Source organism: Sprattus sprattus (genome assembly GCF_963457725.1).
Source record: "Sprattus sprattus genome assembly, chromosome: 2".
NCBI classification, from domain to species: domain Eukaryota; kingdom Metazoa; phylum Chordata; class Actinopteri; order Clupeiformes; family Clupeidae; genus Sprattus; species Sprattus sprattus.
In genome coordinates, this window is record NC_137921.1 from 15,985,293 (window position 1) to 16,007,246 (window position 21,954).

Genomic DNA, 21,954 nt, shown 5'->3' on the forward strand with positions numbered 1-21,954 from the left:
GTTTTGCAGCTGCTGACAACGCCCTATATAAGCAGCCACTGAACACAGACTCTTCCATTAGCTCAGTTCAGCAAGGTGGCCACGATCCTCTACTTCTTTGTATGAGGCAAAGGCAAACTCAAGATGGCGCATTCTGAAGGTGTGTTCCACAACCACTGGGATGCGCAGATTCGGCCTTTGATAGACGTCATTGACACGCTCCGTCTCATGGGAATTGATGAGGATCTGGCCCTGCCGGCAATCGCTGTGATCGGAGACCAGAGCTCAGGGAAGAGCTCCGTGTTGGAGGCATTGTCTGGAGTAGGACTCCCCAGAGGCAGCGGTGAGAAGATAGTTTCATTCATTTAGCAGATGCTTTTATTCTGATTGACAGTACAGATATCCCATATATATGTATATATCTCATTAGTAACTACATTACGACTTGTATGAAGCATTGCCATGGCTATTTCTCCTTCAGGTATCGTCACACGATGCCCACTGGAGCTGAAGTTGAGAAAGTTAAATCCAGGAAAGAAATGGAAAGCCATCATCAAGTACAAAGACACGCTTATCGAATTTGATGACCCCTCTCTGGTTGAGGGCCATGTCATAGATGGTGAGATAACAATGAAGGGTTCAGAGGGCAGTAACAATAGGATACTGTCATATTTTTTGAAAACCTTAAAAAGTTAATGATATTGAAAATCAAACGGAAATGCATTTTGCTGACAATTCAACTTCCACACCTCAATCTTTCCCAAAGCCCAGGATGTTTTGGCAGGAGAGGGCGTTGGGATCTGTAGTACCCTGATTCATCTGGAGATTAGGTCTCCCGATGTTTGTGATCTGACTCTGATTGATTTGCCGGGGATCACCAGAGTTCCAGTGCAAGGTCAACCAGAAGACATTTCGGTCCAGGTAAAGAAGAATTTTGTAAATGTATTTTTTTTTTAAAACTTAAAACCTTCAGACATGCAAACTGATTGTGGACTATGTTTTTTTATTTTGTTTCTCATGAAGATAAAAAAGCTCATATTGCACTTTATTGAGAAGAGTGAAACAATCAACTTGGTGGTGGTTCCATGTAATGTTGACATAGCAACCACTGAAGCTCTCAGAATGGCCCAGGAAGTGGATCCAGAAGGGAAAAGGACTTTGGGTGAGAACATTGTAAAATAAGATATTTATCTCTCTCTCTTGCGCTCTCTCTCTCTCTCTCTCTCTCTCTCTCTCTCTCCCATTACATTTCATTATAATGAATTGAATAATATTATTAAGGAGTTTTATTTCTTACTCTGTATTTTCTCAATGTGCAGGCATTCTGACAAAGCCAGACCTTGTGGATCATGGAACTGAAGGAAGCATTTTAGCCATTGCTCTAAACCAAGTTATCCCGCTCAGAAAGGGATATATGATGGTGAAATGCCGGGGGCAGCAGCAGATTTATGACAAGATATCCCTGGCTGAAGCCACCAGGATGGAGAAGGATTTTTTCAAACATCACGATTCTTTTAGGCAAGTTGTTTTTCTTCCATCCGTAGCTTTCTCTAGAATGGAGAGGATTGTATCTATTGAGAATGAATAAAGAATGACTAATCTTAATACCTTAGGTATGTAATGTCTAGTAGACCTACTGAGGTTTTGCTGTGTCAAAAATGTCTTATTTACTGTGATTATTTTTTTTTTAAGTGATAAGCATGAGAGCAATTGAATTAAATACAGTTTCATTATCAACTCACAGCTCTCTTCTTAATGAGGGGAAAGCCACAACTGAGTTCCTTGCTGCCGAACTGACTCGTGAGCTGGTAACACATATCAAAGTGAGTAGTGAGGCTGAAGAGCAGAGTCATTCACAACAGCAGACACACCATATGGTGGATGGACAGAGTTTTATAATTGTGGAAATTGTATACTGTGACACAAAATATGTATAAATATTTGGTATAAAAGATATGCAGCATTGATAGGCACAAAAACAAGGCACAGTAACTAAGCACAAAAACTGCATCTACACATCTAGATACATCAATCTTCACCTCATAGCAGGGAAGTGTTTTCTTATGCCAGTCCAATAGTTCACTGTGCTCCTCCAATGCCTCTCTCAAAAGCTTCCTTATGCCTGTCTCTCCACCCCCTCCTCTTGGAATGAGGCTCTCTTAAAACAGGGCAGCCCATTTGGATAAATTGGTTCAATTGGGTCCAAACATTGATGCGGGGGAGCCCGGACCCAATCATTGTGGTGGGGGAGTTCACCCCGCATTAGCAGCAAACTCCTCTCCAGCGAGTCACGGTGACACTCACAGTGTGTATGTGTGTGTTTGTCTGTCTGTGAATTTGTCAGGATTCTCTTCCAAGATTGTCTCATCAGGTGAATATGAAGCTAGCTGATGTGAAGACACTCTTGGGTCAGCACAAGGGAGGTCCCCCTCAGGATCCCCAGTTGAAGAAAGAGTTCTTTATTGATGTGAGTAATGGTCCATTAGGAGACTGATAGTTTTGATTGTTGGAATAAAAGTTCTTAACTAGTTAACTAATTCTGTATCATTGGTTTCATGCATTTACTACATTTAAGTTTCAAAAGACATCACAGTTTGCAAAATATAATCTACGTATAAAAAGTTTAGTTACAGTACAATACAGTATATGGGTTATTTTATTTATTTATTTATTATTTATTACAATAAATGGGGCTGATTCTTTGCAGTATTACAGTTTATTGTTAATGTTGCTGTTTCTTTACAGATCATATCACAGTTCAATGACAAGATCAAGAGCCTGGTGTCAGGGGAAGTTATCAATGATAAAAACCTGTATATTAACCTTCGTTGCCAATTTAACAAATTTAAAGATGCCCTTGAAGCAAGCAAAGATTTATGTAAGTGCCAGAGTCCGTTCTATTAAACAACAAAGTTTTTTTTTTACAAAAATATAACAAATAGTACAGTACCAGTCAAAAGCTTGAACACACATTCTCATTCAATGGTTTTCCTTTTTTCTCACTGTTATACATTATAGATTAACGCTGAAGACTTTAAAACTATAACATAACTTTAAATTTGATATATCTTTTAGATTTAAGATTATTCAAAGTAGCCACCTTTTGCTTGGATGACAGCTTTTGGCATTCTCTCAATCATGAGGTAGTCTGAGGTAGTAGTATCTTTTGACTGGTACTGTAACTGTACAGTACATGACAAAACACATGGACGTACTACTAATATAACGGTTATCAATTGACACATTATAATGCATGGAACTAAATAAGAGGACTTATTGTATCAATTAATATGCTGACCTAAAAAAAATGGAAAATGTACAATAACAGTTGCCAAAGAAGTGGAGGAAGTTGTTGCAAACTATGATGCTCAGTCTAGAGGAAGAGAATTACCTGCTTTTAGTGACTGGCGAGTCTTTGGCAAAACGGTACAGACACTGGTGAAGGAACAACAGCTACCTGCCCTGGCAACTTTGTACAGCATCAAAGGTTACTATTTATTTTCTCCTCTATGCATCACAACCAACTGGTGTGCATTGTGTTTTTTTTTTTTTTTTCAATTTAGTTTTTACAATTCTCTATCTCTTCGAAATTGAAATGCATTGCCTTGTTTTCTTTTTGTTGGAAATGAATCACGATCATGAAGGCTTTCTTCCAGATATCATCCAAGTGCAGTTTACAGAAACCTCAAGAGCATCCTTCTCAAACTATCCTTTCCTCCGACGCTTCTCAGTGGTGATTATGACTTACTCACTTATTGTAAGGTCTGTGCTCTGTCCCTGTCTTGTTTCCCTATGTATCCCTTGTGTTCTCACGTGTTTCTTCATTTGTGTTTGTTTACCCTTGTCTCCTCGGGTCTGTCTCCTCACGCCCTCACCTTGTTCTTCTGCTTGTTCTGTTTATTAGTTTGTCTCCCTTGTGTGTCATGTGATCTTTGTTCCTTGTCTGTCATTGTGCTTCCTTGTTCCCACCATGTGCTTTCCACCATGTGCTTTCCTGTGTTTGTTTGTGTTGCCATGTGCCCTTGTTGTTGTCCGTGTCTCCACCCCTCACCTGTTCCCAATTATCATCTGGTTTGTTTGTCTTATTGGTTTCTCCTGTGCCCTGTTAATTCCCCTTGTTTAGTCCACCTGTGTCTCTTTGTCTGCCCTGCCTTGATTGTTTTCACCTGTCCCTTGTTATCTGTTTGTGTGTATATATAGTCCTTGTGTTGTCTCTTGTTGCTGGTTCGTCGTAAATGTTGCGTGTTTGTTTCCCAGTGTTCCCAGTGTTCCTCCGTGTTCACAGTTATTGTTAAGTTTTCTCGCGTTGCCAACCCTGGACTGTTTTTCGACTTCTCTTTTGCCTTGCCCTTTTGGATTGTTTGCCTGTCATTGGACTGCTTAACCGTGTACCGAACCCTGGACACTACAGTAAACCTTTTTTTCTCATTCTACTCCTGTTGTGTCTGAGTCGTGCATTTGAGTTCAACACCCCAACCCCAATTCGTAACACTTATCTTGAATCTGCAGAATAGCATTCATCTTAGCAGCCATCCACTGTTAAGGCACCAATTCTGTGGAATATGTAAAGACTTTAAACTTATATTAGAATTATGTATTGATAGCTGACACTGCTTCTTTATTTGTATAAATGAATCATTCATATTTTGAGGTGGTCTCTGGTGGGTAAAAAGTCAAAAATTCGTCACACAAAAATGTCATCACTCCCTGATAGAAAAAAATAGAAGAAATCCAGGCGAAACAGGAGGCCATAGTGAAGGAGAGAATCGATGAGCAGTTCAAGATGGAGCAGCTGGTCTACACACAGGATAGCATCTTAAAGGAGAGAATTGGTGATAAATATGCTGAAATGGACAGCAGGGGGAATTACCCGATGATTCTTAAAGAATATTATGAGGTAGAGTCTCACAAAGAATTAAATAGTTTTGAAAAAGTGTCACCAAATGATACTTGAGTTTCAAGATCTGAGAAGAAACTTGCTCTCTCTCTCTCTCTCTGACCCATCCTCTCAGATTGTAGTCCAGCGCCTGGCAGACCAGATCCCCATGCTGATCCAGCACTTCCTGCTGCACGAGTCAGCGCACCTTCTCTGCCTCAATGTGCTGGGTCTCATGGACTCTGCCAACCTGGATGAGTGTCTGGACGAGGACACGGAGTGCAGCCATCGCCGCAAGGAGCTGCAGAACCGCATGGAGCGCCTCCGCTTCGCTAACGAGAAGCTCAGTTACTTCTCCTGAAGAGATCAGGATCGTTCCACATCCCTGCTGATGTTTATGGTCACGGTGAATTGAGGTGTGAAGAACAGTTGTGGGTTTCAGTTGTTCAGCTGTTATTTCTTTACGCAAAAATACCTTGAATTTCTCATACATGGAAAAGCCCATATAGTATTCACAATGACAACAGTCAATAGAAAGAAGTTCTCTGTTCTGTGCATGTGTTTCTGTAAGAGTATCAGTTCATGAATACTTTTTTTAGTCAGGAACTGTGTGGGTTATTCTTGCATCATGGGACATAACCACATAACAGTGTCACATGAGGAAATCACCCCAACCTTGGTCAAGTAAAATCACAGGTAAATTAAGTCCAAGTGTTTTGTTAAAACACGAGGAAATGTACAGATTAAAAAGACAAGATCAAATCAATAACACTCTTCCCCTGGATATGATTACTGCCAGTAAAACAACTCCAGATCTTCTGTACGTTTCATTTTTACCCTGGCAGCTGATACATCAGTTGTAATAAGGTGAAATTAATTGATAAACTAAATTCAATTAATCCTGCATTTTGCATTCAATTAATCCTCCACGCTAAATGTTACCCCAATTCAAGCCATTTTGGTCACATGTTGCTTGTTACAGTTTAAACACATGCAACATATGATTTAGTTTGTATCATTATTTTCAGTTGTGGCATTCATCATGGAATAGGCCGGGTTAATGTGTTCTCTTCTCTGTGACAGCTGTGACTGGTGCTTGTTTTGCTTAAAAATCCTCCATGTTGATATTTATATTATTTCTTTTAAGATGACGTGGTTATAGCATTATGAATTGTATGGATCAAAAGAGGAATCTTTTGTAAACAGTTTCACCCAGGCCTACACAGCTGAGCTGTCTCCTGCTTAAAATGGAGGAGGACTTCAGACAGGAGCACACATGACCACACACATCTCTGTATGGGTGGCACTTCAAGCGCAGGCTAGGCTGCTTAGAATAGGGTTCATGACACTATCACTGCAACAGAGACCTCAGTGGTTGGACAACAGTTGAAGGGGCTGGCTGTGGCTAGCTGTGTGTCAGTCAGTAGCTGAGCTTCCATCCAACATGATAGCACATTTAAGCATATGCAATTTTATGAGAATGTCAAAGATTTTCCGGTCAGGATTTTTTATTTGAAAGGTCAAAAAAGAAAAAGTCCTGTGCTTCTTGACCATTCTGCAAGCCGAGGTTTGAGTGCGGAGTAGGTCCACACCCTGTTCTCTACTGCCCCCTATAGGTTCTAGGAAGACATTTCTGATAATGTTTCAAGCTCATCTGATAATGTTCCAAGTGCTGCTGAGCCAAGTTTAGCTAATGCTAGCAGAAAAACAGCTACTGCAGCACCAACTAGCCCTGTCTGCTTTGCTTCTACAAACGGTGAGCCATCATGTACCACCACAGCTGCCCATATCTGGTACACTGACACCTGCACTGACGACGCGCATGATACAGCCATGGTCATCATCACTGCTGGATGATAACGAGAGCAGTGATGTCAACAATGTGAGTAACACCAATGGTGATACAGTGACAAATGAACAGATAGAGAGAGAATTTAAATTGTTAAAATAGGACCCGTACAAATTCGGAACTTCAGTTGAAAACATTCAGAAACAGAAGTATAAAGAATTAATTAAATGTAACAAGTTACATTGTTTTGATACTGATCAAAAAGGAATAATGATGTTTGCTTGGTATTTCTCAGTGAAATTGAATAGGATTTGATGTACAATAGACAACAACTGAATGTACATTTTACTGAAATAATTGATTTAATAGCATAATGGTCATGCAAAATCAGCATAAATCCAATGTTAAATTGACTGGTTTACAATACAATTTTATACATTATAAACTGTTTAAGGTACATAGTGTTCTGTGAAGATGGTTCTGCGAAGATCACACTACTATTATCTCAAGTGACGTATACTAGTTGAATGAACCGATGTTGATTGTGCACACAGTGCACAGATTAACTAAATTGCTGATCTGACTTCATCCAGTTGAGTGGAAGACAAATACTTAAATACTTCAAGGCAAACTTTTGCAGAGGCCCACACAAAATAGTAACACCACTGAGGCAGACTATAAAATAATGCAACAATTTCGTCATCACTGAAAAAATATAACTTCTCTAAAATATAAACAAAGGCAGATTTCACTGTAATACATCGTTGTGTGATGTTATTGGAGCCATTATTAAACATGACTGGTCTGAGCATCTTACGGGACCAGAGCATGCTGTGGATGTAGGCCTATACAGGTTTCATCTATACAGCCTATGTCTGTGCAACACATCAGACACAAAATGTAATTAACAGCCAAATAAAAATACATCTAAATTGAAAATTAAATTAACATTAAAAATAAGGTAGTGGCTATTGGACCAGGTATTGACAACACTGTTGCAATTTGACCAAACCAAACCCCAGGAGCTGATGAGTCTCGTATGTATGACCCTGATGTATCAAAGATCCACATCCACTAGATCGGTTTCTTCTGTCAGATCTATTATTCCTCAGATGGACATTTTGTAGTTTTGCCAAAATCTTATCCAATAGTCAATGGTCCAATAGTAAAAAGAGTCCTGTAAAAAGCCTTCAAAAGCCTCATCTCATTATATTGTCCACTGCAGAAACACCATTGGATGAAACCGTTAGGTGAAGGGTGGCTGGTTTGTATTGGTGATTCAAAGGGAGATCATCAATTGGACGGCATAGCAGGAGAAATCGCTGGAGATAAGAAAAAAGAAAAGAGAGGGTTGTAGAGAAAGGAGAGAGTTGTATGTACCATGATAGAGCACCAATACAACCAACATAAAGGGAATCTGAATTTGTTATACATTTCATATTAATATTAATAATACTATAAGACGATTAAACTTTTAAAGGATCTGTTTTCTTTTTTGACCAAGCTTCAAGTGTATTAGGAAGACATGAGACAGCATGAATATTTCATGTCATATTTCCCATCTAATCATGCTAGGTATTATCAAGGGGAGGAGGGTGGTTGGTGTCAAACTAGTTCATCTGTTGAAAACAGCCTGGCCTGCGGTTGAATTATCAATAGTACTTTGTTACCTTTGCCTAAAATTTTGAATGGCAACTATGAAAAAATACCGAAAAAATAACGTATAAAATGCTTAAAATTACCTCTTTCAGGGATCCTTTGCCCAGATACAGTTTGTAGATGATCCAGAGGGGGATGAGAGAAAGAGAGATGGTGGCTAAGAACCAGCCGATGACGTTGGCCCAGAAGGGGTACACGTATGTGTTGCTGAACTTCAGAGGAGAGTACTTCACAATGGAAAAAATCAAAGTGCTCTGCGAACAAGAGGAAGGTTGAGGGAGTTAGTGGAGTTGTGGACACATTCATTCATCAGCAAATAACAAATGATCTGCTTCCTGTGTCCGTTCATGTATTGGCTTTAACCACCAATAACAGCATTCCTTCAGCTTTTCCTAGGTGACATGACCCAGCCAAAAAAGCAAATACTGTGTAAGGGAACACAAAAATGCAAGCCGAGTTGTGGGAATTCTTTCCACAGAGTGGACTCCAGAATGGAATGTTAAAGTGGAGATAGAATGACCCTTACCATACACACAGCAGGGGTGATGAAGAGCCAGCAGTATTTCATCACAGGCGCTGGTCTGTACCCGATCATGTCCATTATGTTGCCATAGAAACGTTCAGCACCTGTTTGAAAAAGAGGTGAAAAAAGTTCAAATGTTAGAGCTGTCCCAATACGACTATGTAATAGTAATAGTATCATTGAATAGTGATGCTGTTGTTCACAATCTGTATTTACTTTTACTTTGACATTTACTTAACCATATTTCCTTTCACGATACTTTGACTGTGTGTATTATGATCCAATTATTTATTTATGTGTTGTTTTATGATAGGGATAGTGATATCGTGATGTAGCATGATGTATTTTAATTGTACCTACAGCAAATATCATGATATGTATTGTATCGTGGGATAGGTGACGGTAGCTGACTTGTAGGATAAGTGATAATCTTCAATGTTGTAGGTGATGATTCCTCTCTCCGTTATCCCCCCTTGTGTGAACCAGGTTCAAATGCACATTTCTGAACGGAAATGGGACATTTTCTTTTCCACTGTCATAATAGACTTGTTTTTGGGTGGAGGTGGGTTGTTCCACCTTGACGCAATGCTTATTTTTGAATGTCACTGAAGAAATACAATTGAATAGAATTGAAAGCCCATGCTATGATATGCTTATACATTATGTGCTATGTACATATTCTTCCCTGGCATGGCAGTAGATAATAGTAATAACAGTACTTCTAATAAATTCACCAGTTTACTGTTTCTTTTACTGTGGAAACCACTATTACTGAATTGCTACTAAAGACAGTAGCAATTCAAGCAGTTGGAGACAACCACCAAAAAATCCAGTTGGATGGATGGATGAATGAAATAGGTGCAGAAGAACAGTGTTTGAGTGGGCCCAGAGTTCTGAGGTAGACCCTCTGGCGTGAGTGGGTGTAGGGCTGAACTGACCGTAGATCCAGGCTATGCTGAAAGACTGGCAGAGGGACAGGATGAGAAGGGTAGGTCCGCTGCACACGTGATGGTCCATCAGCTGGAGGATGTACATTCCCCCCTACCAAACACCCAACAGACAGGAACTCAGAAATCGAAACACCACACCACACAATAACAGGACACAGTCCATACGTTTACCAGACAGTTATTTACACTTAAGAATGATTGGTTTGGAGTTCTGCCTTTTTATGCTGGCTTCCTTTAACACCTTTACAATTAAATTTGAACAGTTCTTTAAACAGAGATAAAGACTATATGCCATTACACAGTGATCCTTAAATATGAACAGGTCCAACAGGTGACTATCTCATGAATCTGATTGAGAGAATGCCTAGAGAGTGCAAAGCTGTTATCAAAGCAGAAGGTGGCTACTTTGAAGAATCTCAAATATAAAACATATTCTGATTTGTTTAAATAAAAAATAAAAAAAATTGTTTACTACACCATTCCATATGTGTTCTTTCATAGTTTTGATGTGTTCAGTATTAATTTACAAGTAGAAAAAAATAAAAAAAATAAAATAAAGAAAATTAATGTGTCCACACTGTATGTGTGTATATATGTATAGAATACATACATAACACCAGCTCTTCCCTCACCTGTGTCACTAAGCTAAGGCTGAACAGAAAAGCTCCGGTGCAGATGGCCAGCAGGAGCAGCTCCCGTCTGAAGCCTTTGCGGAGTGTAGAGGGGAACATATCCACTAGCGACGTCATCAGACAGTCCAGGCCTACAAACTAACAAGGGCATGGCAGAGACATGTGTATTAGAACAAAGGGAAGGGTCTGTCTATTTATCGTATATATATATATATATATAACCTAGGTTAGCACCTGTCTATTTATCATATATGTAACCTAGGTTAGCACCTGTCTATTTATCATATATGTAACCTAGGTTAGCACCTGTCTATCTATCATATATGTAACCTAGGTTAGCACCTGTCTATTTATCATACAGTATATGTAACCTAGGTTAGCACCTGTCTATCTATTATATTTATAACCTAGCTTAGCACCTGCATTGCATTGAGGTTAGGGAAGAGTCAACAGAGGTTCAGAGACCAATCAAGTGGTAGGGAAGAGAGAGTTGTACCTGGCTGTCCAAGCCTAAGAGGATGATCATGATGAAGAAACAAGCTGACCAGACCTGTGGCACAGGCATCGTGGCCACTGCCCTCGGGTACACAATGAATGCCAGTCCAGGACCTGTAACACAGACATAACAGAAAGTTCTAAATCTAAATTAAAGATACACAAGACAAAAAGAGTCACTCAAAGTGAGGCTGATATTAAGTATGGTTTAGGTAGGTATGTTTCTACTAAGCTCCTTTGTTTTAGGAGTTGGTTTCAACGAAGTGCCTTGAGAAGATGTTCAGTGTAAATGGCACTGCATAAATCAAATTTAATTGAAATGAGTTTGTGCACTTACCAGAATCCACCACCTCTGCAATGTTCACACCTTGCTCATGGGTCATGTACCCCAGTATGGAGAAAATGGCAAGGCCGGAGATGAAACTGGTTCCACTATTCAGCAGACACAACACGAACGAGTCCCTGAAAAAAAATCATCACTTTAATGTCCACAGTGTCATCTGTGTTGACAATATTCACTTTTAATGTCCACAGTGTCCATTTTTAACCATGTCAAATCCATGTGAGTGTTGACAACTGTAACCATGTAATGTCAGTGTTGATAATTGTAACCATGTAATGTCAGTGTTGATAACTGTAACCATGTAATGGCTGTGTTGATGAATATAACCATGTAATGTCTATGTTGATAACTGTAACCATGTAATGGTGGTGTTGAAGAATGCAACCATGTAATGTCGTGTTGATAACTGTAACCATGTAATGTTGGCGTTGAATAACTGTTACCATGTAATGTCAGTGTTGATAACTGTAACCATGTAATGTCGTTGTTAATAACGTTAACCCTGTAATGTCGGTGTTAATAACTCCTTTCAATGATATTTGCCCTCCAACACTTACTTGTAGCAGTCATTGTTGTAGTTGTTGTAGCTGCCAAGGGACGTGAGGAAGCCCAAGCCGATGGCATAGGAGAAGAAGACCTGCGTGCCTGCATCCATCCAAACCTTAAGCCACAAAATAACCATTTTTTAGCCACAATACACATCTACTCATTGTGTAACCTGGTTTAAAATAGCTTGTTTTCAGGATTTAAAAATGGAACCAAACCTGTGGATCGGCCAGGCGTGAGATGTCGGGGTAAAGGTAGTAGATGATGCCATCCAGGGCGCCAGGGAGGGTGACGCCACGACACAACAGAGCCAGTAGGGTAACGTATGGGAATGTAGCCGTGAAATATGCAGCCTGACAAGGAAACAATGTTACTATAGCAAGAGAGATCAGGTTGCTCATCCAAACAAAACTATCAATCACAATGCTCACTGTTGTGTCAGTAATATTGCTTGTCTGAAGGTTTTAAAAAGGACATAAATATCTGGGTTGGACAGGTAGATGATCAATCAATTAGTTCATATTTTCTATCATGATTGCTAGATGTTCTCCTATTCAGAGCTCTGGCATGCATATATAATGATGGAGTTCTATCCAGGGGATTGTTTTAAGTTCTGTGGGAGAGCTGTGTTCTGTTACCATCACATCGCACAGATCAGATCTAGGAATGATGTGAAAAGAATGTCAGCACACCTCACTGGACTTGTTTTCTTTGCTGAAGAGAATTGATCTCCCTTTGCGAAGAATAACCCCATCAAATGCTGTTCACACAAACTTTACAGTCATAGTCCCACTTGTATGGATTGGCATGCCAGAGCTTTGAATGGGAGAACATCTAGCAATCATGATATAAAATATAAAATATTATAAATATTGTTTCTAAAAAGGTAAAATGTCATGAAACTCTTACCTTCCCTGAAGACTTAATTCCCTTCCACACACAGAAGTAACATATCACCCAGCACAGCAGAAGACATAGCGCCAGCTTGTACTGCACACTCCCCAGTTCCTCTATTCCATTGGATATGTTTAATACCCCGTTCCTGAAAGAGCAGAGAGTGGGGTGATGGAGAGAGAGAGAGGTCAGGGGGCGGCATGAAAAGATGGAGACAGAGGGGGATGGGTGGCAGTGGACACAGAGAGAGAGAGATACAGGGGGGGGGAGAGGGAGAGAGAGGGAGACATTGAGGGAAAGAAGCAAAGAAGAGTGAGAAAAATGAATGTATTCATTACAAAGTAAACAATCGAGGAGAACTGAGTGAATGACGGTAAGAGGAACCTTTCATTCTATTTTGAACCAGATTCAGAGTGTGGAGCCACTTACTGCCAGAACTCCACCACTGGCAGCGTCCCATTGGCTGTGGCGCTGCTGTTTGAAGAGTTAGTGTAGGCCATGCAGGAGTCTAAGCAGAGAAACAGAACATGAAATTAGGACACCCTACTTCTACAAGACAGAGACCCTGAACATTTTAGCCACTTCTTATGGTAATATGAGATTTATGTATAATCTGAAAAGAATAACATTTTCACAACAGATTCATGAAAAAAGTTGGAAAACTTCAGATAAATGGGTGATGTAGTTTCAGGGAAATTGCATAATTGAATATATTGTTAAGTTCAATAATAATCTTATGAATATCAATATTTTTTCAGGCATTTAAGGTATGGTTTCCATTGTACAGGGACAACATCTTGCAAGTGGCTCTGACCAGTGTTCCAGATATTGTCACAGTTGACCCAGGGTAGTTCAGCACTGAAGGAGGAGAAGAGGTAGTAGAATGCCCACGCAAGGATCACAATATATGAGGTGGCACTGAAGCAGATGATCAGATGACTGGCATAACCCACTCCTAGGAGGAAAGAAAACAATAATGCCTGTGAATATTAGGCCAAAAGACGTAGGTGCTAAAACATTTATACCTGACATATCTGTTGTTCCTTCTTTCACTTACTTTCCTTCTTTTTATGTCCACATGCATCATAAGTAAACATTGTCTCTCACCTTGAAATAGCGGGCAGATCTTGCGCCAGCAGGTGATCCCTCCCTGACTGGTGTACTGGCCCAGAGCCGTCTCCATGAAGAAGAGAGGAATTCCACAGGTGAACAAGAACAGCAGGTAAGGGATGAAGAACACACCTGAGGAGGAAGAATTATCACGTCAGTATCACATTACTGATGACACATTGATAATGTCTTCCTTTTAGTACAGCAACCCCCCCCCCCCCCCCCTTGAAAACTAAGAAAAGAAACAGGCAGGTACAGGTACACACAGACTCTGACTGCACATGGCTAGCCAATAACAAAAAGAACATAGTGGATCACTCCAGCCACCCACCCACCCCACAGGCATCTCCAAAAGCACTTACCTCCCCCATTTTTATAGCACAGGTAAGGAAACCTCCACACATTGCCGGGCCCGATAATAGCCCCCATGACGGTCAAGATGTATTCTGTTTTGCTTCCCCAGTTGCCTCTGCTGTGTATCCTTGCTTGTTTATCTCTGTCAGGAATGACCTCTGCTTTGCCTTTGATGGTCATGGTGATAATGGACACTTGGCCAGGCAGCGTGCAGTCGTTGAGATGGTTCTGTTGTGAAGGAACATGTGGATGGTGGTATTTAAGCTAGGCAGCCCATGGGAGGGAGGGATGGAGGTGGGGTAAGGGAGGTACACAAGGGAAAGTTTCGGTCCTCCCAACCTAAAGACTTTTGCATAAGTTAGTGGGTGCATAAGAGGGGTTACTTAGCCCTCCTATTACCTTCAAATTGTACTTACATCTTTTATCCTTTTGGTGTTTTCTTGGCTTCATATTATTTTAGGTACATATTGTTGTTATCTATTTCATTTGGAATGAAAAACAATTCTGTTGTCAAGAATAGTAACAATGTGTGTAAAATGTTAATATTTCTTATATCTTTTCTTATATTAAACAGCCTCTTTGGGGTCAAATTGAACACCTATGCGTACAGCATGTGTACAGGACATTGAAAACATATCATAATGTTAGTTTTGTGTTTACTCAATGGCCCCATTAAATGAGGAAGAGTAATTTAATATGAAGCAAAACAAATTATGTCAATTATTTATTTAAAGACGTTAAACATTGAAACATCAAATTGACCCCAAAGATAATAGCAGGGTTCCCTCTCTCACACACTGTACACACATACACACACAAACAGACCATACATATACTGTATGTGTATGTATGTATGTAGTTGAAGGGTGTGCGTGTGTGTTTGTGTGTGAATATATATATATATATATCATATATTTGTAAACTGAAGTGCTACGTGTCACTTGTGTACTGAGCCCTTAAAGGGATATGGGAAAAACATCCTTAAGGCTTCTGGTTTCACCAGAAACTTTAAGGAGCCCCCCCCCACCCCTCCCCCATGTATCATAGATCCGTAGGTGTGTTGGACGCCCCCAGATATTTTAACCATTACAAATGCCAAACACAAGAAAATTACAAAACCCAGGCAACTGCTTTGATGGATCTATTTTAACATTAACATGTTCATTTTGACAGCACTAATACACAAACACACACACACACACACACACACACACACACACACACACACACACACACACACACACACACACACACACACACACACACACACACACACACACACACACACACACATACACACATACACACACACACACACAAACCTGTGTGTATTAGAGCTGTATCTAAATAAAAGCAGATGATTAGTCCTTGTATTGAAAGATTTAGGACTAAACCAAATAAAAATCAATGATTGAACTATTTGTCAAACAGACTGTCCAAATAATGTCATGATTTTGTCATTCTGCAAAGGTCACTTGTGTAGTTGACCAGTTACAGTAATCTAGGTCAAGTGAGTGTACGAACAGCAGCAATTTGTGTGACTTGAAAAGTCTTGAGTGATTTACTATACAGTTACTCTAAAAGCACTGCGCTGACATGTCTTATCGACGAGTGGTTCAAACAGATTGACATGAAGTCAGTTGTTGGGGTGGTGCTCTTGGATTTCAGCACAGCCTTTGACATCATAGATCATGAGCTGCTACTCATGAAACTATCAGCGTATGGATTCAAAGATTCTGCAATTGATTTATTGAAGGGCTATTTAGTGAACAAGTAACAATGTGTTATGTTCAATGGCCCCCTTTCAAATACTGAGACACTTCAGTGTGGAATTCCTCAGGGAAGCTGCCTTGGCCCCTTATTTCTATTTGTGTAATTGACATGCCATATGTATTAAAAAAAGCAGGAATGGGGAATTATGCAGATGACACGACTATGTATGTATCGCCAGAGAGCATTGAACATGTTAATGAGGTGCTTCAACTAGAGTTAAAGCTGCTTTCTGAATGGATCATGGAAAATAAGCTGAAGTTGAATGTCTTAAAAACTAAATGCATGGTAATAGGTTCTAAATAATATGCTCTCAGGACAGATCAGAAATCAAGCCTCTCTTTAAAGGGTGCTACTATGAAACGGGTTAAAGAAGTCAAACTGTTGGGTGTCACTATTGACGAAACGAAGTCATGGTCCACTCAGATTAATAATACAGTGGTGAGAAGGATTAATGGTATTTATGCCATTAGAAGGAGAGCTCATCTGCTAACTAACACAACAATTAGACTAGTCATACAATCTCTAGTTCTGTCAAATCTGGACTACTGTCCTGTTTTCTGGTCTAGTGCATCAAAGCAAGAACTTAACAAACTTCAGCTTGCTCCGAACAGAGGGGCAAGACTAGCACTTAATTTCTCTGTCAGGAGTAGTGTGGATGATATGCCTGCCAGGCTGTCATGGATGAGGGTGGATAAAAGACTGCCATGCTTTTTAAATAATGTGTATTCCTCACAGAAACCCGTCAGTTTGTCTCTACAGCTATCACTTGCAAATGAAAGACACGGTTATAATAGACATGCACTTAGTGGTCACTTTACTTTTCCTCTACCCAGAACCAATGCAATAATGTACAATAATGTACAGAGCCATTGCATACTGGAATGTGCTCCCCTCATATTTGATTCTAACAAGAAATAAATGTGATTTCAAAAGGAAACTTAAGGCAGCAATAATCAGAAAGGAAATGTAGGTGTTGTTTTCTAAGTCTGTGTTTTTGTTCACCAACATTGATCATGCTGTACTGCATTTTATGATTTGTATTGTAAATTTTTTTGACTGGACCCCAGGAAGAATAGTCTCCACTACGGTGTAGACTAATGGGGATCCTTAATAAATGTAAACATACAAAACCATACTCAGGATTCAGCGTGCAGATCTGAACAACAAGCATCCCCAGTTTGGGGAGATAGAGGAGTTGTTGAGCAATACATGGGGAGATAGAGGAGTTGTTGAGCAATCAGAAGATTGTTAGTTGGATCCGTTTCCCTCCTTACCAAGTGTGTTGAACCCCAACCGCTCCCTATGTGCAGTTTGGAAACTAAGATAGTAGCCCCTGCCATTTGTGTATAAATGGATAGATGTCTGAGGCATTCGTCTGTAAAGCGCTATGAGTTGAAAGGGGACTGCCCGGTGTTCCCAGAGGCCGATAATCCGAAATCTCAATATTCCGAAAAATACTCCGAAATATCTTTGCTCCGACAAAATTAAACCCTCTGTTCCGAAATGCCACCAGTGGTATCGGATTCATGTTTGTGGTTGGGTGGCAAAAGGTTCGTGTGCAAGGTGAAGAATGCAAGGGGCCAGCTTACTGGCGTGTTCGCTGCAGTCCTTGGGATGAATTTTCATGTTTTACACATAGGCCTATACAGGGATGCTGGAAGTGCAGACTCACGAGTTTAATGTTGGTTTAATGGTAAACCAAATTGTCGTTGCGCGGTGTTTGGAAATTCATTTAGAAATATTTTAAGTAGCACAAAACTCAAACAGCATTAATTTTTGCGCAGCGGAGCGGAGAAACACATCGGGCTATCAGCCATATAACTTTTCCTAGGAAATATTTGTTAATTTAGCCTTATCTGGTTTTGAATATAGGGTACCACGCGTGCGAAGGAAATCGCCAGCATATGGTCCCAGGACATTACGCAGATCTTGTCCAGCACTGACAAAGCATACAGTCGTATGCAAAAGTTTAGGCACCCCTGATAATCTTTATTACTTTCATTTATAAATTGTTGGGTCACGTGTTTGGATCAGGAACTTCTTTGTCACATATATAATACTACATGGACACGTGGATATTTTAGAAGTGAAATAAGGTTAATTATAGATAAACAGAGAATATGCCAAATGTATAATAACAGAATTAGACAGGTGCATACATTTGGGCACCCCAACAGAAAAATCACAATAATATTTACTAGAGCCTCCTTTTGCCAAAAGAACAGCCTCTAGACGCTTCTTATAGCCTCTGATGAGTGTCTGGATTCTGGATGAAGGTATTTTGGACCATTCTTCCTTACAATACAGCTCCAGCTCTGTAAGGTTTGATGGGTGCCTAGCGTGGACAGCCCGCTTCAAGACATCCCATGTATTTTCAATTATATTCAAGTCTGGGGACTGGGATGGCCATTCCAGAACATTGTAGTTGTCCCTCTGCATAAATGGCTTAGTGGATTTGGAGCAATATTTCGTGTTATTGTCCTGCTGGAACACCCAACTCCGCCGTAACTTCAGCTTTGTTACAGATTCTTGAACGTTATTGTCAAGAATTTGCTGGTACTGAGTTGAATCCATGCGACCATCAACTTTAAATAGATTTCCAGTTCCTGTACTAGCCACACAGTCCCACAGCATGATGGACCCCCCACCTAATTTTACTGTGGGCAGCAAGTGTTTTTCTAGGAATGCTGTATTAATTTGCCTCCATGCGTAACGCCTCTTGTTGTGACCAAATATCTCTATCTTTGTCTCATCATTCCACAGCACTTTGTTCCAAAATGAGCCTGGCTTGTTCAAATGTAGTTTGGCAAACCTCAAGCGAGCTTGTTTGTGGCGTGTGTGCGGAAAAGGCTTCTTCTGCATCACTCTCCCATACAGCTGTTTTCTGTGCAATGTGCGCTGAATGGTTGAGCAATGCACAGTGACACCATCTGCAGCAAGATGACCTTGCAGGTCTTTGGAGGTGGTCTGAGGGTTATTCTTGACCATTCTGACCATTATTTGCCTTTGCCCCTTTGTTATTTTTCTTGGCCTGCCACTTCTGGCCTTAGCAAGAACTGTGCCTGTTGCCTTCCACTTCATAATAAAATTCATCACAGTGGAAACTGATAGCTGAAACCTCCAGGATAACTTTTTGTAGCCTTTCCCTAAACAAAACTGCTGAACAATCTTTGTTTTCATATCATTTGATAGCTGTTTTGCTGCCCACATGTTGCCACTGTCCAGAGGAGAATCAAAGAGAAGCGCAACTTGCAATTGGCTACCTTAAATACCTTTTCTAATGGTTGGATGCACCTTTCTATGGAATTGAAGGCTTGACGAGCTAATCAGGCTAATTCTGTGTTGCAGTTTATCAGCATTGAGTAGGTACAGGTATTCAAATCAACAAAATTATGAGGGTGCCCAAACTTTTGCACAGCCTATTTTTCACATTTGATTTAATTTCACACCAATAAATACTGCTACACTAAATATCTTTGTCTGGAAAACACCCCAGCACTCAGTGATAACTAGAAAATAAATATTTTACCACTGTGATCTTTTTTGGTGAAGTAAATTATCATGCAGCCTTAGAGGGGTGCCTAAACTTTTGCATACGACTGTACATGCGCAATGCACATCATGGCCTGATTTCTTCAATGCAATGGCATTTTGGATAGTGTTGTGTGTGTCTTGCTGGTAACAAGAGGTAGGCTAAACAGCGAATGTTGCACCAACTTTAATAGGAGACGGGCAGACACCTGTCTCTGCGCTTAAACGTTGTGATGCCCAAAATAATAAAGGCTATACTAGAAAACTATCACATGTGATGTGGTCAGATAACTAAGGCCATTTGAGCGCCTAACTAATAGTGGACAATGCAAGGCTACCTTTCCATAATAATAATAATAAAAATAATAAAAATAATTATGATAATAATAATATTAATAACCTAGGCTGTTTAGAATGATGCAGGTTTTTGCTCTTGGCTGTCATAAAAGTTGGCTGTCATAAAAGTTTTTTTTTATCATCGCGATGCAAATGCCATGTACATTTTTTTTTATATGTTTGTGATTGTGTAATCAATTCATTGGAATGTGCATGTGGGCTTTAGTGGGTTACGTTGCTGAGCTCACAATTTCGGAACAGCGCGCTGTCGGACTAATGAATTTTGTGTTGTCAGGGTATAAGGCTACCATAACTTTGGTATCAGCATATTTTCGGAATACCGAGTTTTCGCAATACTGGGAATATTGACACGGCACCGAGTTGAAAAACGCTTTATAAATGCAGTCCATTTACCATTTAGCTCTAGTCAGTATGACACCTCCCTTGCAATGTAAATGACCTAGCCTTCAAATGCAAACAGGTCTTGCAACAGTTTTGTTGTTCTAAATGATAATCAGGTTTCTCTGACAAACTAATTTGATTATGGAAATGGGAATAGGCCATTGAAACCATCACAGGCAACAGAGAGTTGCCTGTGATGGTTTCAATGGCCTATTTCCATTTCCATACTTGGTTTGACGCTCATCTCAGTTCGCAGTTCCCTGACCCCAGTTGTCTGAGCAATGCAAGTGTGGGGACCTTTCCTTTGTTACCATGATAAGATTGCCATTTGGGAGATTATACTGAATCTGAAACACATTTTTGGTGGTAATAGTGGCTGCTTTGCCATGAATCTCATGTTCTCACACAGGGTATGTAATTTATTACCAGTCATGAGTGTTTTTTCTTATTTTGCTGTGTGTGCACTCTTGAGGCTACTGAAAATGTGAGGACATTGGTCAGTGAGGACCAGAGTATCCATGCCCTTGCTGCCACCAAGAGGGGCCCTCAGATCGTTGCTGTCAGGCAGAGCACCCTCCATGCCCTCGCTGTCAGGCAGAGTACCCTCCATGCCCTCGCTGTAAGCCAGAGTACCCTCCATGCCCTCGCTGTAAGCCAGAGTACCCTCCATGCCCTCGCTGTAAGCCAGAGTACCCTCCATGCCCTCGCTGCCAGCCAGAGTACCCTCCATGCCCTCGCTGCCAGCCAGAGTACCCTCCATAGTAGCCTGCGACTTACAGATTTGGTGATGAGTTTATAGGTTACAATATGGTCAGGGCCGGTTTACCCTTCGTATTAGAAGGGATAGCTAACCTGATTATTAATTAAACTGTCATGTGCCTAACATGAACCGGTTAAAAAAATTGAATGATTATAGCCATTAAACCATCATAAAACCATATCATTAAACCATATCTATAACCAAATCATTAAACCATATTTGTTCGGACAGATTTGATCAGTTGTAAACAAGTGCACTGATCCAATAAAATAACATTGAACTGTAATAACATAATAATAGGCCTCATTCTCGAACGCAGTTTAGAACAAGTCAAGAAGATTTTTACCACTTACAAAGTTTTCCCTATCTGGGATTCATTTTTAACTTAGACCAGAATTTAAGAACACTAAATAGCAGTCGTAAATCTGCCAGTTTTTTCTTAATGGCTGAACATCTGAGAAATTGTTGGTGATTGTGTTCACATCAATTCTACAGACATCCTCGGATTTAACACAGGACAGGTTGCATGTAAGGTTCGATCATCTTCCAGGCCATTCCGTAACATGTTATACCAAAATGTAGTATCTGAGAGGGTCTGTACATCATCTAGTCTAACCTCAGAGTGTTATTATACTGTTTGCATGTGTGTGTGTTTGTCTGTGTGTATGCATGTGTGTGTCTATGTGTGTGTGTGACATCACTTATCTGAGACAAAGAAGAAGTGTGTTTTCAAAAGCTACAACCCAAAAGTTGTGAGTGAATTTGGTTGTAGAATAGCACCTTGCTGCTTCCACTAATTGCATTGTTTACAACAGCACATGAAACCTGCATGTCTAAAAGATGTCAAAATTTCGTCGCAGGGAGAGGTGGCAGGATCATCTTCATGTGAAAAATATGTCAACATTTTATTGCTGGGGGACCACACACAAACTCCCCCGCGACGAAGTGTCCTATTTTTCAATTGAGTGCAATTGAGAAATTTAAGTTTCTCTTTCCCTTATA

General features: G+C 40.2%; 2 protein-coding genes across 2 annotated transcripts; one reads left to right on the plus strand and one right to left on the minus strand.

Annotated features, from left to right (window-relative positions):
* Positions 1 to 123: 123 nt before the first annotated feature.
* LOC308381184 (interferon-induced GTP-binding protein Mx3-like) lies at positions 124 to 5,216 on the plus strand (the record flags this gene model as incomplete). Its single annotated transcript, XM_080858706.1, has 12 exons — positions 124 to 322; positions 461 to 598; positions 746 to 900; positions 1,003 to 1,141; positions 1,299 to 1,497; positions 1,724 to 1,802; positions 2,324 to 2,446; positions 2,725 to 2,857; positions 3,308 to 3,466; positions 3,636 to 3,712; positions 4,694 to 4,876; positions 4,992 to 5,216. The coding sequence occupies 12 exons, from the start codon at positions 124 to 126 to the stop codon at positions 5,214 to 5,216; spliced, it is 1,809 nt and encodes a 602-aa protein (XP_080714832.1).
* A 2,627-nt stretch (positions 5,217 to 7,843) lies between these two features.
* On the minus strand, positions 7,844 to 14,330 carry LOC308383156 (sodium- and chloride-dependent GABA transporter 2-like; the record flags this gene model as incomplete). Its single annotated transcript, XM_080860763.1, has 14 exons — positions 7,844 to 7,966; positions 8,387 to 8,557; positions 8,830 to 8,930; positions 9,765 to 9,867; positions 10,409 to 10,546; positions 10,905 to 11,017; positions 11,241 to 11,365; positions 11,804 to 11,907; positions 12,011 to 12,145; positions 12,702 to 12,834; positions 13,116 to 13,194; positions 13,501 to 13,641; positions 13,794 to 13,928; positions 14,159 to 14,330. 14 exons carry the CDS (start codon positions 14,328 to 14,330, stop codon positions 7,844 to 7,846), a joined length of 1,773 nt encoding a protein of 590 aa, XP_080716889.1.
* Positions 14,331 to 21,954: the final 7,624 nt, after the last annotated feature.